This window comes from Podarcis liolepis (assembly GCF_965112155.1).
Source record: "Podarcis liolepis genome assembly, chromosome: 9".
Lineage (NCBI taxonomy): Eukaryota > Metazoa > Chordata > Lepidosauria > Squamata > Lacertidae > Podarcis > Podarcis liolepis.
The window spans coordinates 60,830,256-60,843,975 of NC_139564.1; the positions used below are offsets into that span (position 1 = coordinate 60,830,256).

General features: G+C 41.2%; 1 protein-coding gene and 1 long non-coding RNA gene across 3 annotated transcripts in view; one reads left to right on the forward strand and one right to left on the reverse strand.

Moving 5' to 3' along the window:
* Positions 1-3,884, reverse strand: LOC310686437. 2 transcript variants are annotated; one of them, XR_014515914.1, is made up of 2 exons: positions 3,823-3,884; positions 1-1,599 (listed from the first exon to the last, which is right to left on the reverse strand). It is a non-coding gene; the product is annotated as an uncharacterized lncRNA (long non-coding RNA). The 2 variants fall into 2 exon arrangements; XR_014515915.1 differs by lacking the exon at positions 3,823-3,884 and adding an exon at positions 3,635-3,779.
* PDS5A (PDS5 cohesin associated factor A) overlaps positions 3,794-13,720 on the forward strand; it is a 58,633-nt gene continuing 48,706 nt past the window's right edge. Inside the window, 2 exon segments of the mRNA XM_083459743.1 lie at positions 3,794-4,229; positions 5,116-5,286. Of these exon segments, the coding sequence (XP_083315869.1) occupies positions 4,203-4,229; positions 5,116-5,286 (198 nt within the window). The 5' untranslated portion in view covers positions 3,794-4,202.

Consider the following 13,720-nt stretch of genomic DNA (forward strand, 5'->3'; position numbering starts at 1 on the left):
TTTCCTTTCAAAACCCTAATTTATTTGTAGGCATTGGGATTATTCATTCTGGTCTGCTGATTGTCTTGCTTCAAAATAGAGCAAAGGAATGGAATAAGTGGCATTCTTGTACAATTTAATTATAAAAGGCTACGATCATTTAATGCATAAAAGGAATTAATATTCAGTTGAACTAATAAACTCTTACACTTATTAAATACAAAAAATAATAATATTCAACAGCAGTATTAATCTATTCTTGTTCCCCTCATCACCAGCTTGTAAATCTTTCATGGACAAATAATGTACTAATCCACACCAAAAAGGTTTTTTAATCAAACATATTCACATAATCAATCTTCTCTTTGTCTTGCCAATTAGATTTTTAATCAGTTTAAGAATGAAGAAGGAACTTCACATACACACATCCCACAATTGCAGTTGCAGCTATTTCTCTTCCTATCAATTGATTGTCATTTCCAAAGCTGCTCCTGGCAAACAGAAAACAAGTAATAGGCAGATTGGATTTATTTTCCATAAGGTGTGTGTGCTATGAACGTTCAATAGAATTTACTGCAACACGTGTGAAAACCATATTTTAAAATCAGAACCTGAATAAGAGATAAACTGCAGGCTGGTCAGTTACATGTGGAATGACACAAAATTGTGCTGCAAAACAAATGGAGGAAGTTACATTTCTCCCTCCCAATGTGGTTATCTCCATAGATTTCATAAGATAGCGTGAAGGGGAAATGTTTTAAGGGGTAGTTATTAATACGAAAGCCAATATGAGCCCTGATGTCAGTTTTTTTAAGCACACTTACAAACCTGACCTTATGTAAAAAACAAAACAAAACTGCCAGCATCACAGTTTGGAAGATGAGTGGGTAAATGAGTTCCTGATGTTCTGGGTGATTCTTTTAGATTTAATATTGCCAAAATGAAGATGAGAACAGAGTTTGCATCTGATGGTCCTTGTGTTTGTATTATTGTTATGTTACCTGTTATCAGTAGTTTAGATGTGTTAAATCTTCAGACCACTGACTAACGAATGGTGGGTGTTTGTCCTTCCAAGCTGGAAGTACGTTTATATTTGCAACCATCAGGGCTTACATACGGGATTCACTTTTGCTGTCCGTCTGTTGGACCCCACATCACAGGAATATAATTTAAAAGTATGTGAACATCTCAAAATAATAATTTTTCCAAAACTAAGTTAGTACAGTGGTACTTCAGGTTACATACGCCTTAGGTTACATACGCCTCAGGTTACAGACTCCGCTAACCCAGAAATAGTGCTTCAGGTTAAGAACTTTGCTTGAGGATAACAACAGAAATTGTGCTCTGGCGGCGCGGTGGCAGCAGGAGGCCCCATTAGCTAAAGTGATGCTTCAGGTTAAGAACAGTTTCAGGTTAAGAATGGACCTCTGGAACGAATTAAGTACTTAACCTGAGGTACCACTGTATGGACAATTTCTGACCAAAAGGGAGACACGAACATAATACGCTCACATAATATACATTATCATTACATTGTCAACATCCATCTGAACAAGCCAGCTTCTCCCTATAAAAACACTGTGGATCCCAAGATGCCCCAAATCAGTCACAATCTTAAATCTAACAGGAAAATTGCATACAGATCCTAAATAAACTATCCATTAGTAAGTGTTCCATACAACCTAATTCCCCACTCAGTTTGTATCCGGATTGAACATCACAATTTAGAGCAGCCCAGATGCGGTGCCACAATTTAATCTTCAAAGGATCAGAGTGAAGGCAATCGTGTAGAAAACTCATTGAAACTCCGGGAAGGAATTGACTTTATGGATCTTCAAGAAACCATTTGAAATCCTAACCTTCGGAATTCAATTTTGCTAGTGCGTTTGGCTTTGATCTTTGGTGCTTCAAATCTTTATATCCTCTCCTTTTTGTGTGTATAAATTATAATGTGAGTTTCAAAATGATGCACATCTATAAGCTTTGAATACTGAGTTCATCCCCCCCGCAGGTCTTTTTTTAAAAAAAATACTTTTCAAGTTTATACATTTCACAAATTTTCTACATTTCACTAATTTTACAATCATTTTGACATTTCAAAACTTGACTTCCTTCCCCCTCTTTCTGCGGTTCCTTAAATTTATTTTTAATATCTTCTGCATATCCAAATTAACTTAATTTGCTCATTTACTCATCTTCTTTAAATATATACTCTTATGAAACCACAGGTTATTACAATAATCCTGCCAATGTTTTTATCTCTTTACGATTTATCTGTAAATATTCAATAAACCATTTCCATTCTTTTATATATAAAAAAGTTATCTTGTTTTCTTATTCTTCCAGTCATTTTCGCTATTTCTGCATATTCCATAAGTTTTTGTATCCATACTTCCTTTGCTGGACATCTGCTTCTTTTCATTTTGGGGCAAGTAACATTCTTGCCCGAATACTGAGTTCATTTTATTATGCCTCCATCTCCCTTCGTGTATTCAACTGGGTGTATATAGAGGTATATAGTGCATACACCTATAGGGGTATATTCAGCTACAGTACTTTATACTCAGAATAGCTGCATTCAAACTGATGGGCCCATGATGCCCATGGAATGGAAACAGGTCTATTCTAGACTAGCCCTAGCATTGGACACAAGCAATAATGTCTCATTTGCAGAGGCAATTGGATGGCCCTCCATCTTGAACACAATTCAGCGGTTTACTCCGGAATAAATCCCACTGAGCTCCACAGGGACACACACACTCTGCACACTCATATTGCAGCAGCCTTCAAAACAAAACAAAACAAAACACAAAAAAGCCACTTTCAGGAGAGAAAACGGCCGGATCCTGCTCGGCTGACCCCAACTAAGGGAGAACATATATAGCAGCGACACTTGGAAACATAGCGTGTCAGCGATGCTTTCACAACCTTGTTTAAAGTGCACTTTGGGGGTAAAAAGAAGGTGCACTTGAAAATAACTTTTTCTAAAACCTGAAGCCTTTATTTTAGGAATCCAAGGTGCTGAAATCGCAAGTAAGCAGAAAAGACTATTCATGTATGCAACCACAGATGTTATTGGCCCAGAGATGGAAAGAAGATAAAGACCTGACCAGAGAAAAATGGCAGATCAAGTTGATGGATGATGGCGAAATGGCAAAAATGACTTGAAGAATAAAAAATCAGGAAGACCAAAATTTTAAAAAGAAGGGAAATTAAGAGATTATTTTGAAATTAATTTGAATCAGGAGACAAACTTGAAAGTGGTATGAGATGCAAGTAAAGCAGTGATGAGGGGCTTTTTCATCCAACAAAATGCATATCAAAAGAAAGAAAAGAGAGTTGAAAAAGCAACAACTTTTACAAGAAACAAAATGTTAATAAGGAATGGGGAAAGTTTATAATTTATCTTAAAAACCATCGTAAACACGTAAAACCGTTAGTGGGACTGGAACACTTGTGAATTTTGGACATAAGGGGAGATGTCAAAGATTTGGATCATCATAAAAGATGTGAGCGGAACTGATTGACAAGAGGACCCACAAAGGGGAGGAGGAGATTATTTGGAATCTTGTATGTATGTTGGATATGTGATTGTAAGACTTTAATCTGAAAACCAAGTAAATAAATTTATATATATCTAAAAAGAGAGGCGCACTTGGCCCCTCCAGCTATTCCGACAGGGCTGCGGGCCGCCTCACGGCAGCGCCTGGTTTTGGCGCCAAAGGAGTTGCCTCAGCCTTCGGCGCCAGCGCGCGCGCGCACGACCCGGGAGCAGCAAACCGTGAGGGCAAACCGGTCGTCGGGATGGGACTTCGGCGGGTAGGTACAGGCAGAGCCGCACACCTTTGGGCTCCCTCAGGCTCCGCGGAAACGCGAGGCGGCTTTCGGATAAGCCGGTATAGAGGGGGCGGCGGCGGCGGCCGACTCTCCTCCTCCTCCTCCTCCTGGGCTGCTCTTCCTCAGGCCGGCCAGGGAGCGGCGCTGCTTCCCCGCGGGCGAGGCGGCCGAGCCAGGCGCACGCTCTGCCCGAGCCCTCCTTCCCTGAGAGCCTGAGCAGCCGCCGCCGGGACTGAGGCCGCCGCCGCCGCCGCGGTGGGGGGAGGGAAGGCGAGCGAGTCGCCGAGGCAGGGCGCCGGCCGTCGTCGTCGTCGTCTTCGGAGCGAGAGCGGCAGCCCCTTCCCGCGCCTCCCTCCACGGCTCCAGCCGCCCCCGGAGGCCGCTCGATGCTGCACCTTCCGGAGCTGCATGAGGTAAAAAAAAGGCGGGCGGGCGAGCCAGAGAGCGAGGCGGCCGCCCCTGGGGTCCGGGTCTCTTGTTGCTGCCGCTGCCGCCGCTTGCTCATCGCCTTCCTCCCCGGCTCTCCCCGCCGGCGTGGCGCGTTTCGACCAGCCGGGAAGACCCTCTGGGCCGGAGCCGGGCGTTCACACGAGGCGAGGGGCTGCAGGAGGGGGTCCTGAGGTGGAAGTTGAGAGAAGTGGATGGAGAGTGGCCTGCGCCCTCCCCTGAGGGAAGCAGCGCCGTCCCTGAGGCGGGGAGGCCCGGCCCGGCCAGGGAGGGAAAGAGTTTTAAGATTTGGCTGGGCGGGGGGATATGGGGTGGCCGGCTGGGGCTGCGTTGTTTTCGGGGTCCCCCCTCCGCCTGACTCCCTTTCCTCCTCCTCTCCTCCTCCGGTCGGCTTCCCCGTCTCCTGATAGTTTTGAGGCCTAACAGTTTAGGCCTCGCCTCCTGGCTTCGGTGGAAGAAGTGGCTGTCTCGGGATCGGCTCTATTTCTCTCTCCTCTCCGCAGACCCGTTTCTCGCCCGGGCGCGGAGAGGCGATCTTTCCATCTTTTCTTTATTTTTTGTTTTTTTTAAAAAATGTTAACATTTCATTGTGAACCGCGAGGCAGCCAAAGTAATCGTGTTGGGCTTCGGAGCAGCCGCCCAATGAAAGGGGAAGGGAGGGAGAGCGCCGGGCTGGACCTGGCGTGGGGATCCGGGGAGACCCCGGTCAGGCGGACTTTAAGCCCAGGGCCTCGCCGCTGCGAAACACAGGGGCCTTCTTTTGAATCGAGGTTTAGAAATGGGGGAGGGAAGGGGAAAAAAGGTTCGGAAAGTCGCCTCTATTCCGCTGAACTTTTGTTTTCTGACCGATAGGGGCCGGTAGAGGACTGTGGAGAAGGAAACTTTATAACCAGCAGCACTAGGATGGATTTCCCATCCACCCAACCAAAGCCTCCTGCCGACGGCAAAATCATCTTCTACCCTCCTGGAGTTAAGGAGATCACAGATAAAATAACGAACGATGAAGTAGTCAAACGTTTGAAGGTAAGATGTTGTTCTTCGTTTTAAAATACGCCCTTCATCATATTTTCTTCTGCGCTCTTCCCATTGCTCTTTCTCCCACCCATTGTCTTATTGGCTTTGAGCAAGCGAAAGGTTTCAGGTGTTATTGTCACATTGATTCATCTTGCTTTGTTGCTTAAGGATTGTGCTCTTGTTTTACTCTTGTACCTGCAGCTTTACTTTCATTTTCAAGAGTGTTGTGGGATGCTAGTATGATTTTTTTGAGATAGGACGCTTATGATCCTTAAAGCTAGTAGAAAATCTCTAAAGTTTAAAGGCGAGAGAAGACTGTTTATATAACTTTTAAGAACTCTTGTTCTATTTTTTTCAGAAATGTGGCATAGCTCAAGCATTGCTTGGTTGACAAGCTGTTACATAAAATTATTTCTAGTTCCTGCTGATTGTAAAATAGCTGTTTTTTCACAAAGTCACTATAATATTTTGAGATGCTGATGGGATACATTTAGAAATGCTTTATATGTTGTCACATCTAAGGAAGTAATTGCTGAATGTAGATGTTCTTGAATCATATATTGGGGCTCCACAGATCTCTTCAGAGTCTTGCCAATGACAGCTACTCCTTCCAAAGTTTCTGATCAGTTGCAGTTAATATTGGGAAGGGGAACAATGAATCTTCCTGCTTATTTTTGTAGAGTCCCCCCCCCTTCCTTCTGCAAAAGCCTGTGTGGTGTTGGGATGTCACACACTTCACTAAAGAGAGTGGGAAGTGAGGGTGAGATCATTCATTGAAAAGCTACAGGAAAGATCATTGATGGACTGCCATAGGAATGTTGGTAAGGTAGCAGGGTCTTGGTTCTTATGTCAACCAGGATTCAATCCAGTGTAGCCTTTAGCTCCAATGAAGAGGGATGCATGGGCTTGGTTATCAAGGCAACTGGACATGTAAGCATTCTGCTTCCCTAAGAAGGGAAAGAGACAGTGGTTTGGGCAATTGAGTTGCAGTCCTCTGGACCTACAAGCTCTGGGAAACTTTCAGGCGTTAAGGTTCTGGGAAGGCAACATGTCAATTTCATTAACACACTGTGAGTAGATTTATTTATTTATTGTAGTTTTAATGTGAGTCTGTTCTTACATTGCAACAGTGGAAGACTGCAATAGCCAGAAGAAACAAACACTGTGTATATTATGTCATCATGGTAAAGTCTCCCTTTGCGCAGTTGTCTGGTCAGGATTTTGGTAGTAGTTCATGTATATCCAAGTGTTGTCATAGTTAATACTATATTATAGTTAATATTATATTAGAAGGAAGCCAATATGTTTCACCCCGGCACCATCATTTGATGTTTTGCCTGCATTCTGTTTTGCCCATACTGTATTCTGAAAAGTTTTGAGAGAGCTGCCAATGAGGTAGTTTAATAGTGCTAGTGGCAAACGGAAGAGAAAACACTATCTTGTCATTAGTTACAGATTACATGGACAGTGAAATGTGTAGTTTGTATGTTTCAGTTTGGTTTTACTTAATCCCAAATAAGTATATTTCAAAATAGAAACCATGGGTCTGTCCTGACCGCCTTTTAAACAATTAAATTAACTTGTAACAGAATAGTCTGCAAAGCTGGAGCAAATACAGATGCTTAAAATAACAGTTGGTCTTACATTCATATTGTAGCTATCGTTTATCAATATCTTCTGCTAATGTTGTAGTTGGACACTTTAACTAGGTAGCATTACTGTGCTTGCATGTCTCTAGAAAGTGGCCCTGAAGTTTAGCTCTTGTATCATCTTGTTGCTAATGCTGATCCTCTTCCACTCTTCAACAGTTTACAGTATCTTTGGCATGTTGTCTGGTTTCCATACTAATTTTGGACAAGTGAGGGAGTTTTCTGGTGAAGTTAAAGTGTTTCTATGTCTTTCCTGCAAAGGTCTGCTGTGTTGGCTCCTTCCATAATTTTTAACTCTTGATAAAATTATTAGTTCTCTACTTAGCAACCTGCTAAGATGTGTTTGTTTGTTTTTTAATAAATTTCCTTTTGCTGAGCCTGTGGTTCTAATATAACTGTGGCCTGACTTACTATGTTCCCTTTCCCAAGGGCAATGAAATTTTGATCCCTACATGTCCAGGTTCAGCCAATAATTCTGAAGTTTAATTTAGACTGGAAATGAGCCATGGCAAGACTTGGCTGACTTGCTTTCTGTCTGTTCTGCCCTTCCTTTGCACATAAGAGGAGAGTGGAAGCTGCAGGTGGAGAGCCAATATGTTGTGGTGGTTAATGTGTCATATTTGGGCTAGGTTCAAATTCCCACTCAGTGACCTTGGGTCAGCCAGTCTCACTCAGTTGAACCTAATTCAGAATGATGTTATGAGGATAAAATGTTGAGGAGCCATGTACACTTTGATCTCCTTGAAGAAAAGTTGGTTTATTAAATGAAACAATAAATAAACATAGCTCAGTTGGTAGAGCATGAGACTTAATATAAGAGTCGGGGGTTCGATCCCCATGTTGGGCAAAAGATTCCTGCAGTTGTCACTTCCATCTTGTCATTAGTTACAGATTACATGGACAGTGAAATGTGTAGTTTGTATGTTTCAGTTTGGTTTTAATTAATCCCAAATAAGTATATTTCAAAATAGAAACCATGGGTCTGTCCTGACCGCCTTTTAAACAATTAAATTAACTTGTAACAGAATAGCCTGCAAAGCTGGAGCAAATACAGATGCTTAAAATGACAGTTGGTCTTACATTCATATTGTAGCTATTGTTTATCAATATCTTCTGTTAATGTTGTAGTTGGACACTTTAACTAGGTAGCATTACTGTGCTTGCATGTCTCTAGAAAGTTGTCACTTCCAACTCTAAAATTCTTTGATTCAGTTTAGTAATTTCACATGGCAGTTTCCCTTTGCAGTTTCTTGGAAGAGAATGGTAATAGATTCAGGTAGGTAGCTGTGTTGGTCTGACGCAGTCAAAATAAATAAAAAATTGTCCAGTAGTGCCTTAGAGACCAACTAAGTTTGTTATGAGTATGAGCTTTCGTGTGCATGCACAGTTCTTCAGATACAGTGGTGCCTCGCAAGACGAAAAGAATCCGTTCTGTGATTCTCTTCGTCTAGCGGTTTTTTCGTCTTGCAAAGCAAGCCCATTGACGGATTAGCTCTATTAGCGGCTTTTAGCGGCTTATCTGCTGATCGGATCAGCTGATTAGCGGCTTAGAAAAGGGGGGGGGGAGTGGAAAAAACCAGCAGGAACTCGCAAGACATTGTCGTCTTGTGAAGCAAGCCCATAGGAAATTCGTTTTGCGAAGCACCTCCAAAACGGAAAACTCTTTCGTCTAGCCAGTTTTCCGTCTTGCGAGGCATTCGTCTTGCGGGGCACCACTGTACTTCAGATTCTTCAGGTATCTGAAGAAGTGTGCATGCACACGAAAGCTTATACCGTACCCAGAACAAACTTAGTTGGTCTGTAAGGTGCTACTGGAGAATGGTAATGGTCTTGTTGGTGGCGAAGTAGCCTGAGGGATTGAGACAATCTTCCACTGCTTTCTGAATGTTGACAGTTCTGATACCAGATTTCTGTCCTTTTATTCATCTGTGTAAGTGACTGTCCAGTTTTTCTTACGTAAAAAAGAGGCAGTCATTGCAGTTTGGAAGATGAGTGGGTGAATGAGTTCCTGATGTTCTTGCAGGTTCTGTTGGATATTATGTTGCCAAAATGAAAATGAGAACAGAGTTTGCATCTGGTGGTCCTTGTGTTTGCATTTCTGTTGTGTTACCTGTGGTAAGTAGTTTTAAAAAGGAGACGTCCTGTAAGCAAGGACACTGGCATGTTCTGGGTGGAAGTCAGAAACATGCAGATACATGTAAACACCAGTGAGTTTATTTCATAAGATGGTTCTTACATGCTCAGTGTAGCTGCACAGTAGCGTCCTAGAAGTAAGCATTCTGCAGGCACTGGCCCAGGGTCAGGCTGTTGATGATTGAAAACTGTTGAAATCCAGAGGGAATTTTTCAAGGTCATCCTGCCTTTAGGTCCAGATGATGATGTCATATTCATGCTTCAGGTAAAGGATGCGCCTGGGGACATGAGCTGAGCAAAAATAATTTAAGTCAGCCATCAAAATGTTGGCATACTTTTGAGCAACACTGGTTAATAACGTTAGCATTGCCAGTGACATGAAGATTCAAGTTCTCAACTAAGTTAAATTGTTGGTGAGAACCAGTCTTGAAACAAACACCCCAACTTGCTACTCCATGTGCAGATGATGAAATTGGGGTCAGCAATTTCACAAGAAGCATTTGAGAGAAGGAGAAGCACAGCTTTTGTTTTGTTTTGGCTTGACTATGGTTTCTCTCCCCATCCCCAACTACCCCACTCCTTTGCCACTCTCTACCTATTTGCAGGATCTTGATAAATACAATGCATTGGGGATAAGGTTTGTGAAGGTTTGAGGAAGTTGTGAGCGCTGAAACTCTTTTTGATTCCTTAGGATAAGGTAGCAAGCCTACTACATGTGTGGAACTTTCCCTTGTTGCACTATATAGTACTCTGAGCAGAGAGTTTTGTCACACTGTTGAGTTAGATTACTGTTCTGTATACTCTATAGCAGCCTTTCTTAACCTTGGGTCCCCAGATGTTTTTGGCCTACAACTCCCATCATCCCTAGCTAGCAAGGCCAGAGTTCAGGGATGATGGGAGTTGTAGTCCAACAACATCTGGGGACCCAAGGTTGAGAAATACTGCATGCCTTCCGCACATAATCAGAGGCACTCTCCTATATTGTTACTTTGCATGTTCCAGGCTTTCTGGCTTAAATTATGTCTGTTAAAGATGAACATGAAAGAATTGTATTAAAGGAAAAGGCAGGCATATGAGAGGATGGGTGGGTGGGTGTAAGATGCATGGCACAAGGAATGTGTGGCTAAAAGGCACAGGAAAAACAAGCATTAAAGTTTGTGTATTTTGTTAATCAAAGACATGCAGCTGTAGGAAATGGTAATTCTACTAACTGAAATGATGAGAAGATGTGGAAAAGGGGTAATTGTGCATGCTTGAGTTAGGTGGTTAAAAAAGTAAATTATATGGATAGATATATCTGATAAAGGATGTCACGGAGAAATGTATTGGTAAGACATGGTAGTGTGGTACAAAGGAAATGTGTATGCACATAAAATAATCATGGGAACCATATACAGGCAAGTCCAAATTTGTGTGGGGGTTGCATTCTGGGTCAATGTGTGCGACAGCAGAGTGCGTATAAGTTCATTCTGTTCTGCCCCCTTTTCCTGCCACTTCTGGGTTTGTGATGATGTGTGTGTGCTTTGAACATGTACAAAATGGTCATTGTCTGTATGTGGTAAAGAAACATAACTAGGAGCAATTCATTTTTCACATTTTAGTTGAGAGGTTTCTGGGCTGTAAAACATCTGCATTTTAGTAGTTGCTGATTGCTTTAATTGAGAAAGACTTCTTAACAATACTATCACTTGTTCCAACTGTGAATGGCAATGTTAAATGCAATTGATTAGCAGTTCATAATCAGCTATTTAGATAATATTTCTAAGGAATTCAGAGCTTAATTTCATGTCTCAGTTGATGGGGGTAATTTACTTTCTGTTGAGCCTGGCTCAGTTTTAATGCTGGCTATCTAATTTAATTCCTCAGACCTAAAAATGAAAGTCATGTGATTCATTATTATGCCAATAGTGCCATGTGGTAATGGTAAACATTTGTTGCTTATGGACACTCAATTCTCAGGACTTACTGCATTCTACTGCAACTACTAGTTGTTTTTTCATAAGGCTTATAGAAATTAGAGTATGTTGTATTTTTGTAGATGATTGAACAATTTACCACTAAACAGTCAATTAATAGACTGCTTAACTCACTAAACTCTTTCTGCAGTTCTTCTAAATGTGTTTGTCATGCAGGGGATTTCTTTAGGAGCTAGTGTCCTAGTTACAGGAGAATTCAGCCTTTCACCAAAGGTACTCACCCAATATACAAGCGTTTTAAATGCAGCAAAGTCCAAACAAACCAGGTTCAGGCACTGAGGGTCAGCCTAGGTCCAACAGCCCAAGGTCAATATTTCAGGAAGCTCTTCTAGGCTGCAGTGCAGGGAGATTAGAATCAAGAACAAGGAGGCAGAGGTCCAGTCTCATGGGTTCATCTTTAGGTACCAGCCCTGAGGGGCACCTCAGAAGAATCCTCAGCATTAGATTCAGGGGACTCAGCTTGCTCTTCAAGTTCCTTGATTTTTAAGGGGTTTGGTTCATTCACTGGGAACTCTGTGCCTTGGTACAACGTCAGGGCTAGGTATACCAGTGTTCCAGTCACAAACTTTTTGCATGTGCTCTCTGATAAGAATATAGATAGATATCTGTAACTTCTCTCTGGTTTATTTCCCCTCCGTCTCGTCTGTAATAATTTAAAGACAAGACTTGGGAGAATAAATGTGGACCATGCATAAAGTCACCATATCTATGTTTAATATTCCAGTGTTGGAGATTGATGTGCAGAGCAATGTCAGCTATGAAACAGGCTCCTAGCTAGTCTCATGTTAGGAGAAGTGAAGTGTAAACAAGTAGAACAGAGTGTGGATGACCGTCTTCTTACTTGGAAGTTGTGTTCATTTTGCATTAGTCAGCCGCCTGATTTTCACTGGGACTGAACACTAGTCTGGAAGTAAAAACATCTTGATAATATTTGTGCGTATGTGCTTCTGAATAGATTATTGATTGTGAGCTTCATTATGTCATTGGTCCTGAAGGAAATGCTTTTAGACTAATTCATTTGAGTCTTTGAGGTGTACTGGAAATGAAAGTATTTCATCAGCTATAGCAACATTCCTGTCATATGCACAGCAGTAATTATAATGGCAAACTTGCATGTGCAGCAGCATCACTGTGATAGTCTCCTGGCAACATAAGCAAAAGCGGCAAAAAGCAAGCAGGGTCCCTAAAGACTGAACATATGCAGCAGCCATATATTTGGAGTGAAAACTGCATTAAATTGTTCAGCTTCTTCTGTGATCTTTTAAGTTATTGTCTTTATCATAGTCTGCTTTCTGAAAACACTGAGTGTTATTAAGTGCTAGTCCTACTCAGAGTAAATCTATTGAAATTAATGGACATGGCTAACTTGGATTCATTAATTCCCACGGGTCTTCTCTGAGTAGGACTTAGTTGATTGCATCTCTCTTTTTTTAAGGCAGCTTTGAGGTAACTCTCTGATAGTAACAATGTGAACAACAACCTATGTTTTAGCATGAAATTACAGATATATCTAGGATGGTATACTTAATGTAAATAAGTATATAGGGAATTTTCTATTTTGTCTACCACGTCTGCCCCTTCATGTTGATGTAGTACACGTTGCATATGTTATTTTTGCTGTCTGGTCTTTGACCGCAATAAAGAATGATTAATTGATACTTAATATGGATATCGTTTTAAAGTACTTGCTTACATTTGGTCTTCAAAAAAGTTTGGTAAATGCAAGAATTTTTTCTTTATAAGAAATAAGACCAAAAAAGAAGGAAAATAGATTTGTTTAAAAATAAATCTTCAAATGACATAAGGCTATATCACTTCAGTTGATTAATTTAACAGTCATCTGACAATAGCATGTCATATAAAAATGCAATGAAATGGACAGTAAGGGCAACAATAAAGGGATGTACTAAATTCAAAACAGGAGCTTCAACAGTTACATGTGCCAGTTATTTGTGTACAAAGAGTTTCCCCCCGAAACATGAGAACTTAACAAAAATGGAAAATGATCTCTTACCTAGCTGAAATATGTAACTTGGGTATTAAATATAGCATGCACCATATTTAACAAAATATAAATTCATTACAGAAGTGTTCAAGGAAATCCAGACCTTTAATGATAAATTTGGCACTGAGCCAATAAGCCATCCATGCTGTAGGTCAAAACCTGACCCACATTCTTGATCTGTTGTGTTTTTGGCACAAGTTGATACAGCTACTGGTTTCAACAGCTGGTACAATGAAGTAAGCAAAAATAAAAATGTTATTTTCCTGATGCAGTGATGGAGTCTTCATTCCAGCTATTGAAGTTTTCTTATGTTGGGAAGAGTCAGGGGAAAATAGAAAAAATAATAGTATTTTCTTTTAAACCATGTAACAGGACCCCTTCATATAACAAAAGTTAAAGTAGTATACCAGATTGATTGATTGATTGATGAAGTTTAATGTTTTGTATCTGCTTCTAATCTATTTTCCTACATTGATGTTGTGTTGCAGTTAGGAAAGAGCTAAGCAAAATATTAGCATGGATTAAACCAGGCATAGGCAAACTCAGCCCTCCAGAAGTTTTGGGACTACAACTCCCATCATCCCTAGCTAACAGGACCAGTTATCAGGGATGATGGGAGTTGTAGTCCCAAAAATATCTGGAGGGCCGAGTTTGCCTATGTCTGGATTAAACTGAGATGT